Source organism: Ylistrum balloti, unplaced genomic scaffold (assembly GCF_031769215.1).
Source record: "Ylistrum balloti isolate Yb309-2 unplaced genomic scaffold, AGI_CSIRO_Ybal_v1 Utg369700, whole genome shotgun sequence".
Lineage (NCBI taxonomy): Eukaryota > Metazoa > Mollusca > Bivalvia > Pectinida > Pectinidae > Ylistrum > Ylistrum balloti.
The window spans coordinates 872,462-893,666 of NW_026781931.1; the positions used below are offsets into that span (position 1 = coordinate 872,462).

Consider the following 21,205-nt stretch of genomic DNA (forward strand, 5'->3'; position numbering starts at 1 on the left):
TATAAGAATGTAGTAAGTACAAAGCACTGCTTTTGTGCTGTGTAAGATGAGGTGACATTAGTCATATAATCTCTTGTAAGTGATCTTCATTTTTTTTTTTGCACAAATAATGCAGGAATCTTAATGTCATTTTTATACAAGACTTGTTGAAGAGTTAATTGTTAGTGCAATACTTTAATACTTTATGTAAAATAAGCTGCTTGTAGTAGCCAGCCTTATTGCCACTTGAGATTTAGGACGGGGTAATACTATAATTTTTTAAGTATTTCTGTTTTATTTCATTGTATTTGATATTTTTTGTGGACAATCTAATAGACAACTCTCTGTTGTTCTCCATTGTTCCTTTGAGGCTCAAATTAGCATCAGTTTCCTCAGAATATTTTTAAAAGAAAAAGAATTTTTTTATGGGGAAAATATTGCGGAGAGAAATAAGAATATATATAGTGGAGAGAAAAGAATTTTAAATGTTTAATCATAAATTATGGTAAATTTTAAAATATAGGAATTATTATCTAGTAATTAAAATGGAGGTATAAAAATACATATTTTCTGTGTCACCAAAGCCAAGGGATGATCGCGAAAGGTGAGAAAATGTACAATCTTGTATTTGTATATAATCCTATAAGTTATGTATAGTGTACCAAGCCCTACATTCCTGTAAATTGTCTGTTTTGTAGTTATTTACTCATTAGTTTTGACAGATACTATTTTATCCTATTAATACAAACATTGGTTTATCTTGTCTGTTATCTATAAGTATTTATCACAATCATGGAAGAATGCTAAATTTATCACTATGGAACTTCAATCTTGTTGAGTTTAATGTTTTATTCCCATAATTTAAAATGTTTCAGTTTCAGTTGACTAATTTCGGTTACCTCCCAAGTTTAAGTAGAAAGTTTTTAAACTGTGAATGGAAAGCTGAAGCCATTTTGGAATCATTGAGATAAAAGATTAATTTTGTTACAACAGGAAACAAATCCTTCAGAACATTTACAGGTATTTTGAACAATGGTGTGTTGTTATCAACATTCTGTAAAGGAAATAAAACAGTGTCTTCCTGAGTTCCAGTGTTTTGTTTTGCATAGTTCTAGCATTATTGTTTCTGATCTTTAGTGTTGTGTTAACTGAGAACTCCAGCAGTAATGTTGCTGATCTTTAGTGTTAACTGAGAACTCCAGCAGTAATGTTGCTGATCTTTAGTGTTAACTGAGAAGTCCAGCAGTAATGTTGCCGATCTTTAGTGTTGTCTTAACTGAGAACTCCAGCGGTAATGTTGCCGATCTTTAGTGTTGTGTTAACTGAGAACTCCAGCGGTAATGTTGCCGATATTTAGTGTTGTGTTAACTGAGAACTCCAGCGGTAATGTTGCCGATCTTTAGTGTTGTGTTAACTGAGAACTCCAGCGGTAATGTTGCCGATCTTTAGTGTTGTGTTAACTGAGAACTCCAGTGGTAATGTTGCTGATCTTTAGTGTTGTGTTAACTGAGAACTCCAGCGGTAATGTTGCCGATCTTTAGTGTTGTGTTAACTGAGAACTCCAGCGGTAATGTTGCTGATCTTTAGTGTTAACTGAGAACTCCAGCAGTAATGTTGCCGATCTTTAGTGTTGTGTTAACAGCAGCGGTAATGTTGCCGATCTTTAGTGTTGTGTTGCCGATCTTTAGTGTTGTGTTAACTGAGAACTCCAGCGGTAATGTTGCCGATCTTTAGTGTTGTGTTAACTGAGAACTCCAGCGGTAATGTTGCCGATCTTTAGTGTTGTGTTAACTGAGAACTCCAGCGGTAATGTTGCCGATCTTTAGTGTTGTGTTAACTGAGAACTCCAGCGGTAATGTTGCCGATCTTTAGTGTTGTGTTAACTGAGAACTCCAGTGGTAATGTTGCTGATCTTTAGTGTTGTGTTAACTGAGAACTCCAGCGGTAATGTTGCCGATCTTTAGTGTTGTGTTAACTGAGAACTCCAGTGGTAATGTTGCTGATCTTTAGTGTTGTGTTAACTGAGAACTCCAGCGGTAATGTTGCCGATCTTTAGTGTTGTGTTAACTGAGAACTCCAGTGGTAATGTTGCTGAGCTCATGATTTGTTGTGTTGCTGAACTCCATTATTGCTGAGCTCTAATCACGCTAATATTTCACAAGATGACAATAGTTTGAAATGAAAGATGAAAACAAGTTCCATATATGTATGAAGCAGGGTTTATTTCATAATCTCATACTATTTAATAATACACAACAAAATATTGCAGTTTAAAAAATAAATCGTCATCTTAATCAAAAAGAATGTTTTAGTATAAAACCGCCAACTGTTGATACATAATTAACTTTACTGAAATGTTAAGAAGAACAGGTTTACTTATTGTAAGTATTAGTGCCTGGTGGTTTTCCTGAACAAGTTTACTGCAACTGGGATTTAAACATAGAAAATCTCACCATAACGTTACACCAGCTGATGGGTAGGATTAGTTACATTCCAGCCCAGGACTCATATGGAATGTTAGCGTTAGATGAAATTTCTATTGGTGAGACTTCAACAAAAGTTGCAGAAGATGGAAAAAAAAAGTAGGGCACTGATCAAGGTGAATTACAAACAACTAGTTAAAACATCACTGGGCAACTGAAGACCAAACTATGATGAGGACCTGTAAAACTCAACAACCTAAACTTCATGTACTCCTCCAATATATCACTGGGTGTGACAGAATTGGACTCCACAGTACCAGTGTGAAGACTTTTCATCATAACAAAGTCAATATAGGATAAACACACAATATTAACAGAAAGTTAGAAAAAAAAAGAAAAGTTAGCAAAAAATACTTGTAAGCTCTCATGTGACATATTTTCACTTAAATCATGGTACATCATACAGTGTGACTACTTCCACCTCTAGTAAAACTGAAAAGTCAAACAAAATACAGTAGAAGAAATCATTTACTATAATGCTAGTTATTAGTCTCTGTAACAAATCGCTATAAAAAGCACATGGATATCATTGTAAATTAGCAATTGTAATTTCTGCAAAAACAAATAGAACACACAATCGAAACTTCAATTCAATTTAAATTCAGTGTTTTACAAGATGAGAAACTTGAACGTTTTGTAATCCTGTACAGTATATACAAGTGATAAAGAAATATTCAGGATTTATAATACAGGATATGTCTAGAGTACAAGTCTAGCTGTCCAGTAAATAGAATCATCCAAATTACACCAAGGACATATGTAAAGTACATATCATGGGCATAACAAAGTAAATATAGACTAAGCTCAATAGACTTTGTACCACTGTTATTGTTACAGCTCATATTTTATAAATCTTTGAAATATATAGCTAATGTTCCAGGGTTATTGGACTTTAAAATAGTATCTTCTGTAATGGGTCCATCACATTGTCTTTATCTCAAGATCAGGAGTCAAGGTTTATTACAGGACAATAAAACAGCATTTGTTGGTTATCATCCTTTGCAGCAGTAAATAGGATGGGCTTATTACCAGACTTACTGCCTAAATATTGATATAACTGTCTTTGAACTCCTATCAATACCCCTAGTAAACTATAAAAAATAAATATCCTAATTTTTCCTCTTTCAAAATGTTGATTGGCTACCCACTTACTATGTCAACATAACTATTGACCAATCAAAGCACATCAATAAATCATATTAAAATGCTGAACTAAGTTAAAAATATAGCTGCATGATTGTGAATGTTTTATATGTAGACATGTTTATCTTATAATGTCTTGTGTACATCACATATGTTGTATATATATATAACTTAAACAAGAGATCATAGAGGAACATGAAATTTCATGTGTAGTACAATACAATAGACAGGTAGGTTATAGTTATGTAAGGTAGTCTCCCTTAGTATTTCATGTGTAGTACAATACAATAGACATTTAGGTTATAGTTATGTAAGGTAGTCTCCCTTAGTATTTCATGTGTAGTACAATACAATACAATAGACAGGTAGGTTATAGTTATGTAAGGTAGTCTCCCTTAGTATTTCACGTGTAGTACAATACAATAGACAGGTAGGTTATAGTTATGTAAGGTTGTCTCCCTTAGTATTTCACGTGTAGTACAATACAATAGACAGGTAGGTTATAGTTATGTAAGGTTGTCTCCCTTAGTATTTCATGTGTAGTACAATACAAAAGACAGGTAGGTTATAGTTATGTAAGGTTGTCTCCCTTAGTATTTCATGTGTAGTAGAATACAAAAGACAGGTAGGTTATAGTTATGTAAGGTAGTCTCCCTTAGTATTTCATGTGTAGTACAATACAATAGAAAGGTAGGTTATAGTTATGTAAGGTTGTCTCCCTTAGTATTTCATGTGTAGTACAATACAATAGACAGGTAGGTTATAGTTATGTAAGGTAGTCTCCCTTAGTATTTCATGTGTAGTACAATACAATAGACAGGTAGGTTATAGTTATGTAAGGTTGTCTCCCTTAGTATTTCATGTGTAGTACAATACAATAGACAGGTAGGTTATAGTTATGTAAGGTTGTCTCCCTTAGTATTTCATGTGTAGTACAATACAATAGACAGGTAGGTTAAAGTTATGTAAGGTAGTCTCCCTTAGTATTTCATGTGTAGTACAATACAATAGACAGGTAGGTTATAGTTATGTAAGGTTGTCTCCCTTAGTATTTCATGTGTAGTACAATACAATAGACAGGTAGGTTATAGTTATGTAAGGTTGTCTCCCTTAGTATTTCATGTGTAGTACAATACAATAGACAGTTAGGTTATAGTTATGTAAGGTTGTCTCCCTTAGTATTTCATGTGTAGTACAATACAATAGACAGGTAGGTTATAGTTATGTAAGGTAGTCTCCCTTAGTATTTCATGTGTAGTACAATACAATAGACAGGTAGGTTATAGTTATGTAAGGTTGTCTCCCTTAGTATTTCATGTGTTGTACAATACAATAGACAGGTAGGTTATAGTTATGTAAGGTTGTCTCCCTTAGTATTTCATGTGTAGTACAATGCAATAGACAGGTAGGTTATAGTTATGTAAGGTTGTCTCCCTCGGTATTTCATGTGTAGTACAATACAATAGACAGGTAGGTTATAGTTATGTAAGGTTGTCTCCCTCGGTATTTCATGTGTAGTACAATACAATAGACAGGTAGGTTATAGTTATGTAAGGTAGTCTCCCTTGGTATTTCATGTGTAGTACAATACAATAGACAGGTAGGTTATAGTTATGTAAGGTTATCTCCCTTAGTATTTCATGTGTAGTACAATACAATAGACAGGTAGGTTATAGTTATGTAAGGTAGTCTCCCTTAGTATTTCATGTGTTGTACAATACAATAGACAGGTAGGTTATAGTTATGTAAGGTTGTCTCCCTTAGTATTTCATGTGTAGTACAATACAATAGAAAGGTAGGTTATAGTTATGTAAGGTAGTCTCCCTTAGTATTTCATGTGTAGTACAATACAATAGAAAGGTAGGTTATAGTTATGTAAGGTTGTCTCCCTTAGTATTTCATGTGTAGTACAATACAATAGACAGGTAGGTTATAGTTATGTAAGGTTGTCTCCCTTAGTATTTCATGTGTAGTACAATACAATAGACAGGTAGATTATAGTTATGCAAGATTGTCTCCCTTAGTATTGATAAAGTTCCTTTGTATGATAATGCAAAAGATATTACTGATATATTTATGAATATACACTTCACAGATAAGTAGGACCATGCAATCTTATCAGATTACAGAATGTAAAGGTAACAATAAGCTGGTCAAAATTTCTACAAAAGCCAAATACACTTTGAACGTCAAAAACAAGCATGGCTTTATAGCTTCTTGTAGCATATCTCATTTTAACATGACAGCAAAGCTGTTACATGTCTTGTTAATAATGAGATAATCTGCTACTACAACATATACTACTGATGCTATAAAAATAGACCTAGCTATAATACAAATTTATATCAAAATACATAGTAGAACCAAACTACAACTATCAACTATCATTATTTAACAAAAGTACAGGCAAATATCCACTATCATTATGTAACAAAAGTACAGGCAAATATCCACTATCACTATTTAACAAAAGTACAGGCAATTATCCACTATCATTATTTAACAAAAGTACAGGCAAATATCCACTGTCATTATGTAACAAAAGTACAGGCAAATATCCACTATCATTATTTAACAAAAGTACAGGCAAATATCCACAATCATTATGTAACAAATCTAAGGGCAAATACACTGATGTTGAAATTATATTAAATTACGATTGTCATCAAAAGGAAGTCTATCATATTGTATAAAATTACAGGCAAATAACTATATCAATGATAAAGGTTTATATTTGTCCTGATAAAAGTGTAAGGCTAATTACAGACACTTTTATACAGAACTCACAGAATAAAATATGATTGATGATCACCATCGTCACCACCACCACCACCATCATCATCATCATCATCATCATCATCATCATCATCATCATCATCATCATCATCAATCATCGTTTCCTAACACATAACAATGACAATACAAAGTCTGTATCTATAACATATAATACGATGTGTACAGTGTCATTTATAGGTACACTGTGTCTCTGGACAGGAAACAAAACTCTCCATTTCTCTTAGTCATATCAGTTAATGTGTCAATCAATCAAGAAATAAGTCTTTATGTTATAAACAAGTAGAGGTCAACACTTTGTAATACCAGAAATACTTAGAATCTCCTCTCTGTCTCCTTGATGTGGAGAGCATTGAACAAGAAAAGCCACACATCAACACACTGTGACACGAGAAGTTTCTCTCCATTGTCTATATCCAGTCTTGTGATGACCTCTGCCATCCAGTCAGGGAGAATAGGTTCCTCATCATACATGGGACTGTACAGATAACCTTGCAGATTGTCTTGAAGGCTGAGAAAAGTAAGAAGACAAAGTAAATGAGAGTTACAATGGTTCTCTTTAACACTTTTATTTCTATATATATATAGTTCTAATCAAGCTCACATTTCAAAAGCGTTCCAACACAGGGTATATAAAACATAAAATGTAGATCCATAGGAGCATAACACGTACTAAGCAGTCTAAGTGATGTTTACCTTTGTCCAAGTATATCAATATAGTCCTCATCATCTTGATTCTGTGGGATGGCTATCATCAACATTATACACTCAAAGAGAAATTCCATGAGGAAGTCCACTTTATCTGCCTGGAGTCCATCACAGAAATATTGTAGACTCTGTCTTTGTTGATCTGACAACTCCTTTCTGAACTCTTCACCAAGGCTGTCAAACACATCCTGTAAATACAGACACTTTTTAGCCTATATTCTGGGACAACCAAATCATGGAATGTCAATGGTATATAATTGATGTATATTAAGGCCATAACCCATTGATACAATATCTATAAATAATCCAGCCAGATAGACCTCCATTTTTCTGAACTATTCAAATTACTCAAAACTCATTGTTTTCTCTCCAATAATTCCTGACAATCCATGGCTACAACGTATTTCTGGTCTCTTCTACGAGCACAACTATGTACCAACAGGATCATTGCAGTTTTCTGCTGTTCTTTAAATTTTTACCTGTGAGTCAGTGGAAATAGAATTGCATATCAACTCATGGAGGAATGCATAATTATGTAAACAAAACTCTTTTTGAACAACACAACATCATCATGATAATGATGGACTAGATATATTATTAAACATTCATTACCTTCTTATGTTTCGCCAGACGCTTTGTCTTCTCCTGAGCCAGAGTCAGCCACAGACACTGGACATGTTGACACTGACATACAGCCCTGGACTGTTGGGGAGATCCAAGCAAAATCATCAACATCAATGTATAGACAAGAACTTACCACAATACAATTTATTCTGTATAAACGTTTGCTCTTATGGTCTAAATTGATTCTGATACCTGAATCTACTGATAGCAAGAATTCTAAATGACAACTAAAAACTCCAGAAGCATTTCACTTCTAAGTGTATCACAAATGTAATTGTCAAAACAATGAGTCAGATTTTTTAGTATGTGCCTTAATACCTTACCTTAGGACTGGTCAGTGGTTATGTTAGATTTGAGGATGTACCTGGGGACTGGTCAGTGGTTATGTTAGATTTGAGGATGTACCTGGGGACTGGTCAGTGGTTATGTTAGATTTGAGGGTTTACCTTACCTTGGGACTGGTCAGTGGTTATGTTAGATTTGAGGATGTACCTGGGGACTGGTCAGTGGTTATGTTAGATTTGAGGATGTACTTTACCTTGGGACTGGTCAGTGGTTATGTTAGATTTGAGGATGTACCTGGGGACTGGTCAGTGGTTATGTTAGATTTGAGGATGTACCTGGGGACTGGTCAGTGGTTATGTTAGATTTGAGGATGTACCTTGGGACTGGTCAGTGGTTATGTTAGATTTGAGGATGTACCTTACCTTGGGACTGGTCAGTGGTTATGTTAGATTTGAGGATGTACCTGGGGACTGGTCAGTGGTTATGTTAGATTTGAGGATGTACCTTGGGACTGGTCAGTGGTTATGTTAGATTTGAGGATGTACCTGGGGACTGGTCAGTGGTTATGTTAGATTTGAGGATGTACCTTACCTTGGGACTGGTCAGTGGTTATGTTAGATTTGAGGATGTACCTTACCTTGGGACTGGTCAGTGGTTATGTTAGATTTGAGGATGTACCTTACCTTGGGACTGGTCAGTGGTTATGTTAGATTTGAGGATGTACTTTACCTTGGGACTGGTCAGTGGTTATGTTAGATTTGAGGATGTACCTTACCTTGGGACTGGTCAGTGGTTATGTTAGATTTGAGGATGTACCTTACCTTGGGACTGGTCAGTGGTTATGTTAGATTTGAGGATGTACCTTGGGACTGGCCAGTGGTTATGTTAGATTTGAGGATGTACCTGGGGACTGGTTAGTGGTTATGTTAGATTTGAGGATGTACCTTACCTTGGGACTGGTCAGTGGTTATGTTAGATTTGAGGATGTACCTTACCTTGGGACTGGTCAGTGGTTATGTTAGATTTGAGGATGTACCTTACCTTGGGACTGGTCAGTGGTTATGACTGGTCAGTGGTTATGTTAATTGAGGATGTACCTTACCTTGGGACTGGTCAGTGGTTATGTTAGATTTGAGGATGTACCTTGGGACTGGTCAGTAGTTATGTTAGATTTGAGGATGTACCTTGGGACTGGTCAGTGGTTATGTTAGATTTGAGGGTTTACCTTACCTTGGGACTGGTCAGTGGTTATGTTAGATTTGAGGGACTGGTCAGTGGTTATGTTAGATTTGAGGATGTACCTTGTCAGTGGTTATGTTACCTTGAGGGACTGGTCAGTGGTTATGTTAGATTTGAGGATGTGTACCTTACCTTGGGACTGGTCAGTTATGTTAGATTTGAGGGACTGGTCAGTGGTTATGTTAGATTTGAGGATGTACCTTACCTTGGGACTGGTCAGTGGTTATGTTAGATTTGAGGATGTACCTTGGGACTGGTCAGTGGTTATGTTAGATTTGAGGATGTACCTTACCTTGGGACTGGTCAGTGGTTATGTTAGATTTGAGGATGTACCTTACCTTGGGACTGGTCAGTGGTTATGTTAGATTTGAGGATGTACCTTACCTTGGGACTGGTCAGTGGTTATGTTAGATTTGAGGATGTACCTTACCTTTGGACTGGTCAGTGGTTATGTTAGATTTGAGGATGTACTTTACCTTGGGACTGGTCAGTGGTTATGTTAGATTTGAGGATGTACCTTACCTTGGGACTGGCCAGTGGTTATGTTAGATTTGAGGATGTACTTTACCTTGGGACTGGTCAGTGGTTATGTTAGATTTGAGGATGTACCTTACCTCGGGACTGGTCAGTGGTTATGTTAGATTTGAGGATGTACCTTACCTTGGGACTGGTCAGTGGTTATGTTAGATTTGAGGATGTACCTTGGGACTGGTCTTTACCTTGGGACTGGTCAGTGGTTATGTTAGATTTGAGGATGTACCTGGGGACTGGTCAGTGGTTATGTTAGATTTGAGGATGTACCTTACCTTAGGACTGTCAGTGGTTATGTTAGATTTGAGGATGTACCTTACCTTGGGACTGGTCAGTGGTTATGTTAGATTTGAGGATGTACCTTACCTTGGGACTGGTCAGTGGTTATGTTAGATTTGAGGATGTACCTGGGGACTGGTCAGTGGTTATGTTAGATTTGAGGATGTACCTTACCTTGGGACTGGTCAGTGGTTATGTTAGATTTGAGGATGTACCTTACCTTGGGACTGGTCAGTGGTTATGTTAGATTTGAGGATGTACCTTGGGACTGGTCAGTGGTTATGTTAGATTTGAGGATGTACCTTGGGACTGGTCAGTGGTTATGTTAGATTTGAGGATGTACCTTACCTTGGGACTGGCCAGTGGTTATGTTAGATTTGAGGATGTACCTTGGGACTGGTCAGTGGTTATGTTAGATTTAGATTTGAGGATGTACTTTACCTTGGGACTGGTCAGTGGTTATGTTAGATTTGAGGATGTACCTTACCTTGGGACTGGTCAGTGGTTATGTTAGATTTGAGGATGTACCTTACCTTGGGACTGGTCAGTGGTTATGTTAGATTTGAGGATGTACCTTACCTTGGGACTGGTCAGTGGTTATGTTAGATTTGAGGATGTACCTTACCTTGGGACTGGTCAGTGGTTATGTTAGATTTGAGGATGTACCTTACCTTGGGACTGGTCAGTGGTTATGTTGTTAGATGGGGACTGGTCAGTGGTTATGTTAGATTTGAGGATGTACCTTACCTTGGGACTGGTCAGTGGTTATGTTAGATTTGAGGATGTACCTTACCTTGGGACTGGTCAGTGGTTATGTTAGATTTGAGGATGTACATTACCTTGGGACTGTCAGTGGTTATGTTAGATTTGAGGATGTACCTTACCTTGGGACTGGTCAGTGGTTATGTTAGATTTGAGGATTTACCTTACCTTGGGACTGGCCAGTGGTTATGTTAGATTTGAGGATGTACCTTACCTTGGGACTGGTCAGTGGTTATGTTAGATTTGAGGATGTACCTGGGGACTGGTCAGTGGTTATGTTAGATTTGAGGATGTACCTTACCTTGGGACTGGTCAGTGGTTATGTTATTTGAGGATGTACCTTACCTTGGGACTGGTCAGTGGTTATGTTAGATTTGAGGATGTACCTTACCAGTGGTTATGTTAGATTTGAGGGACTGGTCAGTGGTTATGTTAGATTTGAGGATGTACCTTACCTTGGGACTGGTCAGTAGTTATGTTAGATTTGAGGATGTACCTGGGGACTTGTTAGTGGTTATGTTAGATTTGAGGATGTACCTTACCTTGGGACTGGTCAGTGGTTATGTTAGATTTGAGGATGTACCTTACCTTAGGACTGTCAGTGGTTATGTTAGATTTGAGGATGTACCTTACCTTAGGACTGTCAGTGGTTATGTTAGATTTGAGGATGTACCTTACCTTGGGACTGGTCAGTGGTTATGTTAGATTTGAGGATGTACCTGGGGACTTGTCAGTGGTTATGTTAGATTTGAGGATGTACCTGGGGACTGGTCAGTAGTTATGTTAGATTTGAGGATGTACCTGGGGACTTGTTAGTGGTTATGTTAGATTTGAGGATGTACCTTACCTTGGGACTGGTCAGTGGTTATGTTAGATTTGAGGATGTACCTTACCTTGGGACTGGTCAGTGGTTATGTTAGATTTGAGGATGTACCTTACCTTGGGACTGGTCAGTGGTTATGTTAGATTTGAGGATGTACCTTACCTTGGGACTGGTCAGTGGTTATGTTAGATTTGAGGATGTACCTTACCTTGGGACTGGTCAGTGGTTATGTTAGATTTGAGGATGTACCTTACCTTGGGACTGGTCAGTGGTTATGTTAGATTTGAGGATGTACCTTACCTTGGGACTGGTCAGTGGTTATGTTAGATTTGAGGATGTACCTTGGGACTGGTCAGTGGTTATGTTAGATTTGAGGATGTACCTTACCTTGGGACTGGTCAGTGGTTATGTTAGATTTGAGGATGTACCTTACCTTGGGACTGGTCAGTGGTTATGTTAGATTTGAGGATGTACTTTACCTTGGGACTGGTCAGTGGTTATGTTAGATTTGAGGATGTACCTTACCTTGGGACTGGCCAGTGGTTATGTTAGATTTGAGGATGTACCTGGGGACTGATCAGTGGTTATGTTAGATTATAGGATGTACTTTACCTTGGGACTGGCCAGTGGTTATGTTAGATTTCAGGGTTTACCTTACCTTGGGACAAGCCAGTGGTTTTGTTAGATTTGAGGATGTACCTTACCTTGGGACTGGTCAGTGGTTATGTTAGATTTGAGGATGTACCTTGGGACTGGTCAATGGTTATGTTAGATTTGAGGATGTACCTTACCGGCAGGACAAGCTGTACAGTGTTAAGAGATTTAAGTATAGTTCACTATCATCCACAAATAAAATGGTTAATGGTCTGAAAAACTAAAATATCAAAATGTTTTTTACCATTACCTGGCAGTGGTTATGTTAGTGTCTTGAAGATTCATGAACCCTGAAAACCTGATCAGTAAAATGCTTCCTTCCATTGTTATATAAAAAGTATTCAAATCAATCAATTCATCATACATTATGTAAGGGGTCATGTTTAAATGACCTTTGAACTAGGCAGAGTGGTGTTCTCTGTGTCCTTTGTGATTAGTCATTGAATCACTAACAACAGAGTTTCCTGACTTGAGTGTTATCCCAAGTGACTGCTCCCATGAAAAGCTCTCAAACCAGAGAGGTGTTTTTATTGAATAATGCAGGTGTAGTTTGTGTGGTACTATTTGTTATTACTGAATCAATATTGGAAAACGAGATCATTAGTAAGACATAAACAGAAAAGAAACTACTTTTTTTGAAAATGAACTTTTTTTTGTCACATTGCTGAGTCAAGCAGACTATATACCTGTGGTATTTTCTCTCGTAAGGTTTTGAAGACAACTGCATTGGTGACATCTGACCTGTAGGTCATCACTTCAATCTGGAAAGTTAGACAAGGTTTCATTGTTAATATCAGATACCTGTTTTGTTGTAAGAATCAATGAAACACTATAGGGGTGGAAGGGGTTTGAGGTAGGTTTGGGGGTAATTCAGATATTAAATGCTTACAGACATATTTATATCAGGCTAGTATAAAGGCAGTCTATATTTTGATTGTTTTGTCCGAGTAGTTACTCTATCACTATTTGTATATGAGGAAGGCATCACCCAAGGTCTGCTGAAATCTGTCGAGCATATTTGAATACCTTGTATATGTCACTTTAGAACATTTCATCCTCCTGCATCAAGAATAATTTCATGAAATTTGGGAGATGTCATACACAGCATGGAAGTTTGGGAGATGTCATACACAGCATGGAAGTTTGGGAGATGTCATACACAGCATGGAAGTTTGGGAGATGTCATACAAAGTGTAAAAGTCTGGGAACTTTCATACAAAGTGTAAAAGTTTGGGAGATGTCATACAAAATGTAAAAGTCTGGGATATGTCATACAGCATGGAAGTTTGGGAGATGTCATACAAAGTGTAAAAGTCTGGGAGATGTCATACACAGCATGGAAGTTTGGGAGATGTCATACAAAGTGTAAAAGTCTGGGAGATGTCATACACAGCATGGAAGTTTGGGAGATGTCATACACAGCATGGAAGTTTGGGAGATGTCATACACAGCATGGAAGTTTGGGAGATGTCATACAAAGTGTAAAAGTCTGGGAGATGTCATACACAGCATGGAAGTTTGGGAGATGTCATACAAAGTGTAAAAGTCTGGGAGATGTCATACACAGCATGGAAGTTTGGGAGATGTCATACAAAGTATAAAAGTGTGGGAGATGTCATACAAAGTGTAAAAGTGTGGGAGATGTCATACAAAGTGTAAAAGTCTGGGAGATGTCATACAAAGTGTAAAAGTCTGGGGGATGTCATACAAAAGGTAAAAGTGTAAAAGTCTGGAGATGTCATACAAAAGATGTCATACAAAAAAGTTTGGGAGATACAAAAATACAAAAGGTAAAAGTCTGGGAGATGTCATACAAAGTGTAAAAGTCTGGGAGATGTCATACAAAGTGTAAAAGTCTGAGAGATGTGATACAAAGTGTAAAAGTCTGGGAGATGTCATACAAAGTGTAAAAGTCTGGGAGATGTCATACAAAGTGTGAAAGTCTGGGATATTTCATACTTAGTGTAAAAGGTTGGGATATGTCATACAAAAGGAAAAAGTTTGAGATAGGTCATACAAAGTGTAAAAATTTGGGAGATGTCATACAAACTGTAAAAGTCTAGGGGATGTCATACAAAGTGTAAAAGTCTGGGAGATGTCATACAAAGTGTAAAAGTCTGGGAGATGTCATACAAACTGTTAAAGTCTGGGGGATGCCATACAAAAGGTAAAAGTCTGGGAGATGTCATACAAAGTGTAAAAGATTGGGAGATGTCATAAATCGTGTAAAAGGTTGGGAGATGTCATACAAAAGTGCAAAATTTTGAGATAGGTCATACAAAGTGTAAAAGTCTGGGAGATGTCATACAAAGTGTAAAAGTTTGAGAGATGTCATACAATGTGTAAAAGGTTGGGAGATGTCATACAAAGTGTAAAAGTCTGGGAGATGTCATACAAAGTGTAAAAGTCTGGGATATGTCATACAAAGTGTAAAAGATTGGGAGATGTCATACAAAGTGTAAAAGTCTGGGATATGTCATATATCGTGTAAAAGGTTGGGAGATGTCATACAAAAGTGCAAAAGTTTGAGATAGGTCATACAAAGTGTAAAAGTCTGGGAGATGTGATACAAAGTGTAAAAGTCTGAGAGATGTGATGCAAAGGGAAAAAATTTGGGAGATGTCATACAAGCTGTAAAAAGGTTGGGAGATGTCATACAAAATGTAAAAGTCTGGGATATGTCATACAAAGTGTAAAAGATTGGGAGATGTCATACAAAGTGTAAAAGTGTGGGAGATGTCATACAAAGTGTAAAAGTGTGGGAGATGTCATACAAAGTGTAAAAGTCTGGGAGATGTCATACAAAGTGTTAAAGTCTGGCATATTTCAAACTTAGTGTAAAAGGTTGGGATATGTCATACAAAAGGAAAAAGTTTGAGATAGGTCATACAAAGTGTAAAAGTCTGGGAAATGTTATACAAAGTATAAAAGTTTGGGAGATGTCATACAAAGTGTAAAAGTCTGGGAGATGTCATACAAAATGTAAAAGTCAGGGAGATGTCATACAAAATGTAAAAGTCAGGGAGATGTCATACAAAATGTAAAAGTCTGGGAGATGTCATACAAAATGTAAAAGTCTGGGAGATGTCATACAAAGTGTAAAAGTCTGGGAGATGTCATACAAAATGTAAAAGTCTGGGAGATGTCATACAAAATGTAAAAGTCAGGGAGATGTCATACAAAATGTAAAAGTCAGGGAGATGTCATACAAAATGTAAAAGTCTGGGAGATGTCATACAAAATGTAAAAGTCTGGGAGATGTCATACAAAATGTAAAAGTCAGGGAGATGTCATACAAAATGTAAAAGTCTGGGAGATGTCATACAAAATGTAAAAGTCTGGGAGATGTCATACAAAGTGTAAAAGTCTGGGAGATGTCATACAAAATGTAAAAGTCTGGGAGATGTGATACAAAGTGTAAAAGTCTGGGAGATGTGATACAAAGTGTAAAAGTTTGAGAGATGTCATACAATGTGTAAAAGGTTGGGAGATGTCATACAAAGTGTAAAAGTCTGGGAGATGTCATACACAGCATGGAAGTTTGGGAGATGTCATACAAAGTGTAAAAGTTTGGGAGATGTGATACAAAGTGTAAAAGTCTGAGAGATGTGATACAAAGGGAAAAAATCTGGGAGATGTAATACAAAGTGTAAAAAAAGTGTAAAAGTTGGGATATGTCATACAAAGTGTAAAAGTTGGGAGATGTCATACAAAGTGTAAAAGGTTGGGAAGGTTGGGAGATGTCATACATACAAAAGATGTCAAAAGTAAAAGTCTGGGAGATGTCATACAAAAGGTAAAAGTCTGGGGGATGCCATACAAAAGGTAAAAGTCTGGGAGATGTCATACAAAGTGTAAAAGTCTGGGAGATGTCATACAAAGTGTAAAAGTCTGGGAGATGTCATACAAACTGTTAAAGTCTGGGGGATGCCATACAAAAGGTAAAAGTCTTTGATATGTCATACAAAATGTAAAAGTTTGGGAGATGTCATACAAAGTGTAAAAGTCTGGGGGATGCCATACAAAAGGTAAAAGTCTGGGAGATGTCATACAAAGTGTAAAAAATTGGGAGATGTCATTTGGGAGATGTCATACAAACTGTAAAAGTCTGGGAGATGTCATACAAAATGTTAAAATTTGGGAGATGTCATACAAAATGTAAAAGTTTGGGAGATGTCATACAAAGTGTAAAAGTCTGGGGGATGCCATACAAAAGGTAAAAGTCTGGGAGATGTCATACAAAGTGTTAAAATTTGGGAGATGTCATACAAAGTGTAAAAGTCTGGGAGATGTGATACAAAGTGTAAAAGTCTGAGAGATGTCATACAAAGTGTAAAAATTTGGGAGATGTCATACAAACTGTAAAAGTCTGGGAAATGTCATACAAAGTGTGAAAGTCTGGGATATGTCATATTTAGTGTAAAAGTCTGGGAGATGTCATACAAAGTGTAAAAGTCTGGGAGATGTCATACAAAAGGTAAAAGTCTGGGGGATGCCATACAAAAGGTAAAAGTCTGGGAGATGTCATACAAAGTGTAAAAGTCTGGGAAATGTGATACAAAGTATAAAAGTTTGGGAGATGTCATACAAAAGTGTAAAAGTCTGGGAGATGTCATACAAAGTGTAAAAGTCTGGGAGATGTCATACAAAATGTAAAAGTCTGGGAGATGTCATACAAAATGTAAAAGTCTGGGAGATGTCATACAAAATGTAAAAGTCAGGGAGATGTCATACAAAATGTAAAAGTCTGGGAGATGTCATACAAAATGTAAAAGTCTGGGAGATGTCATACAAAGTGTAAAAGTTTGAGAGATGTCATACAATGTGTAAAAGGTTGGGAGATGTCATACAAAGTGTAAAAGTTTGAGATATGTCATACAAAGTGTAAAAGTCTGGGAGATGTCATACAAAGTGTAAAAGTCTGGGAAATGTGATACAAAGTATAAAAGTTTGGGAGATGTCATACAAAAGTGTAAAAGTCTGGGAGATGTCATTCGAAGGGTAAAAGTTTGAGAGATGTCATACAAAATGTAAAAGTCTGGGAGATGTCATACAAAATGTAAAAGTCTGGGAAATGTCATACAAAACGTAAAAGTTTGAGAGATGTCATACAAAAGATAAAAGTTTGAGATAGGTCATACAAAGGGTAAAAGTCTGGGCGATGTCATACAACACAAAAGTGTAAAAGTTTGGGACATACCATACAATGTGTAAAAGTTTGGGAAATGTCATAGAAAGTAAACTAACCAGGCTATCAAACCAACCAACGCCAAACAGATGGATGCCACATCATCTACCTTTCTGTAATACTTGTACAATGCAGACAAGTTTTTCTGAAAGCATTACTTACCTCATCTATGTCAATGTCCGATTTCGCAAATAAAAATCTGTCGCCTAGTTGCCTTTCTATATTTCCAAAGTCATATTCAATCTTGGTACCTTTGCCAACCTCAAATGAGTAGTTGCAGTTAGCAAGGACAATTGGCAGAATGTCTCTGTCAGGATGGTAGCTTATCAGATGGGCAGGACTCAGGTCATGAACTTTAACCTTTGGTAAGTCTGACACACTGTAAATGAATCATAGCTCATATTCAATTGAGAAAACGTTTAAGTTATTTGCCTAAAATAGGAAACTAATAATTTTCTTTAAATAAAGGCAGACATTAATTTTTGAAAAAAAATTCACCCCCATGAGCTGTGGACAGAGTGATCTCAATGCAGAAGTATTTGAGTTAATTTGCCATTCTGAGCGTTTAGATATTGTGTGTGGTTAGTTTCTCCTCCTTATTACTTCCCTCCATGTATATTGGGACCTGTACCCCTTTCTTATTGTCCCTCACCAAGCTCAGTGAGTGGGACCAGTTTCCTATCTTTATTGTCCCTCACCAAGCGTAAGTGGGACCAGTTCCCCCTTATTGTCCCTCACCAAGCTCAGTAAATGGGACCAGTTCCCCCTTATTGTCCCTCACCAAGCGAAGTAAGTGGGACCTGTACCCCTTTCTTATTGTCCCTCACCAAGCTCAGTGATTGGGACCAGTTCCCTATCCTTATTGTCCCTCAACAAGCTCAGTGATTTGGACCAGTTCCCTATCCTTATTGTCCCCCACCAAGCTCAGTGAGTGGGATCAGTTCCCTATCCTTATTGTCCCCCACCAAGCTCAGTGAGTGGGACCAATTCCCCCATTATTGTCCCTCACCAAGCTCAGTGATTGGGACCAGTTCCCTGTCCTTATTGTCCCTCAACAAGCTAAGTGATTTGGACCAGTTCCCTATCCTTATTGTCCCCCACCTAGCTCAGTGAGTGGGACCAGTTCCCTATCCTTATTGTCCCTCACCAAGATCAGCGAGCGGGACCAGTTCCCTAGTCTTATTGTCCCTCACCAAGCTCAGTAAATGGGACCAGTTCCCCCTTATTGTCCCTCACCATGCTTAGTGAGTGAAGCCAGTTCCCCCTTATTGTCCCTCATCAAGCTCAGTGATTGGGACCAGTTCCCTATCCTTATTGTCCCTCACCAAGCTCAGTGTGGGACCAATTCCCCCATTATTGTCCCTCACCAAGATCAGCGAGTGGGACCAGTTTCCCCTTATTGTCCCTCATCAAGCTTTGTGCGTGGGACCAGTTCCCCCTTATTGTCCCTCACCAAGCTCAGTGAGTGAGACCAGTTCCCCCTTATTGTCCCTCACCAAGCTCAGTGAGTGAGACCAGTTCCCCCTTATTGTCCCTCACTTAGCTCAGTGAGTGGGACCAGTTCCCCCTTATTGTCCCTCACCAAGCTCAGTGAGTGGGACCAGTTCCCCCTTATTGTCCCTCACCTAGCTCAGTGAGTGGGACCAGTTCCCCCTTATTGTCCCTCACCAAGCTCAGTAAGTGGTGACTACCAGCACATTGTACTTTACCTTTGTCTTTTGGCCTTGCAGTAATCTTCTAGAAAACTTTTCTGTTTCTTCAAGAGGAAGTATACAAGTACATAGGAACAGAGACCAGCGTCTCTCTTGGTTGGTAACAACATAGAGATTGGTGTGTTGTCTGTTATCTGTTTGGAACAGAACTCCTTAGAGACCCTGGCAATACCAGGAAATATTGGACAAGCTGAAAAAAGAAGTGTACAATCAGTCAAATATATTGGGATATATATATTAACATGTTCCTCTTCATTGTGAAAATCTACGACGTCTGCCTCTCAGCCATTTTACTTTTCTAATTACTCCCATAACCACCAGGATTGTGGATGGACGAATAAAAAGATGACAGATGTAAGGGCAATTAAAATAGCCCACTATCTGATAATAGTGGGTTAACAATAATGCTATTATCAAAAAAAGTAATTATGAAATAATCAAACCAATAAAACAGAATAGTCATTAACAGATAATATGACAATTTGTTTGTAAGGGCTTATAAAACATAAATATCTCCACGTATCAAGAGTATTTGGTGTTAGAGTGTTTAGATAAAATCAAGGAATATTGTGGAATGCTTTCCCACTTAAAACCTTTTTGGCCCTTCTCTCAGGCATTAATGAGAGGGTTTAATACTTGTTCATCTTACTTATTTGGTATGGTTTATCACCTGCTCAATATGTTTTACTGTTGGTCTCCTATATTGATTAATAATGATAGATGGTACAAAGTTCTCATTACTGTAGACTGTTTCAAAGTAGAGCTACAAGTTCTCATTACTGTAGACTGTTTCAAAGTAGAGCTACAAGTTCTCATTACTGTAGACTGTTTCAAAGTAGAGCTACAAGTTCTCATTACTACAGACTGTTTCAAAGTAGAGCTACAAGTTCTCATTACTGTAGACTGTTTCAAAGTAGAGCTACAAGTTCTCATTACTGTAGACTGTTTCAAAGTAGAGCTACAAGTTCTCATTACTGACTGTTACAAGTAGAGACTGTTCTCATTACAAAGCTACAAGTTCTCATTTAGAGCTACAAGTTCTCATTACTGTAGACTGTTTCAAAGTAGAGCTACAAGTTCTCATTACTACAGACTGTTTCAAAGTAGAGCTACAAGTTCTCATTACTGTAGACTGTTACAAGGGAGAGCTACAAGTTCTCATTACTGTAGACTGTTACAAGGGAGAGCTACAAGTTCTCATTACTGTAGACTGTTTCAAAGTAGAGCTACAAGTTCTCATTACTACAGACTGTTTCAAAGTAGAGCTACAACAAGTTACAAGTTCTCATTACTGTAGACTGTTTCAAAGTAGAGCTACAAGTTCTCATTACTGTAGACTGTTTCAAAGTAGAGCTACAAGTTCTCATTACTACAGACTGTTTCAAAGTAGAGCTACAAGTTCTCATTACTGTAGACTGTTACAAGAGAGAACTACAAGTTCTCATTACTGTAGACTGTTTCAAAGTAGAGCTACAAGTTCTCATTACTAAAGACTGTTACAAGAGAGAGCTACAAGTTCTCATTACTGTAGACTGTTTCAAAGTAGAGCTACAAGTTCTCATTACTGTAGACTGTTTCAAAGTAGAGCTACAAGTTCTCATTACTGTAGACTGTTTCAAAGTAGAGCTACAAGTTCTCATTACTGTAGACTGTTTCAAAGTAGAGCTACAAGTTCTCATTACTGTAGACTGTTACAAGGGAGAGCTACAAGTTCTCATTACTGTAGACTGTTACAAGGGAGAGCTACAAGTTCTCATTACTACAGTCTGTTACAAGGGAGAGCTACAAGTTCTCATTACTGTAGACTGTTACAAGGAAGAGCTACAAGTTCTCATTACTACAGACTGTTACAACGGAGAGCTACAAGTTCTCATTACTGTAGACTGTTACAAGGGAGAGCTACAAGTTCTCATTACTGTAGACTGTTACAAAGTAGAGCTACAAGTTCTCATTACTGTAGACTGTTACAATGGAGAGCTACAAGTTCTCATTACTGTAGACT

The 21,205-nt window shown here is 37.4% G+C and overlaps 1 protein-coding gene across 1 annotated transcript in view; it reads right to left on the bottom strand.

Annotated features, from left to right (window-relative positions):
• Positions 1 to 2,201: 2,201 nt before the first annotated feature.
• LOC132565195 (E3 ubiquitin-protein ligase RNF213-like) overlaps positions 2,202 to 21,205 on the bottom strand; it is an 86,308-nt gene continuing 67,304 nt past the window's right edge. Inside the window, exons 35-42 of the mRNA XM_060229825.1 lie at positions 19,201 to 19,468; positions 17,654 to 17,870; positions 12,990 to 13,064; positions 12,436 to 12,452; positions 8,054 to 8,060; positions 7,719 to 7,808; positions 7,095 to 7,294; positions 2,202 to 6,909 (exon numbers count right to left, since the gene is read on the bottom strand). Of these exons, the coding sequence (XP_060085808.1) occupies positions 6,714 to 6,909; positions 7,095 to 7,294; positions 7,719 to 7,808; positions 8,054 to 8,060; positions 12,436 to 12,452; positions 12,990 to 13,064; positions 17,654 to 17,870; positions 19,201 to 19,468 (1,070 nt within the window). The 3' untranslated portion in view covers positions 2,202 to 6,713. The remainder of the gene's footprint in view (positions 6,910 to 7,094; positions 7,295 to 7,718; positions 7,809 to 8,053; positions 8,061 to 12,435; positions 12,453 to 12,989; positions 13,065 to 17,653; positions 17,871 to 19,200; positions 19,469 to 21,205) is intronic.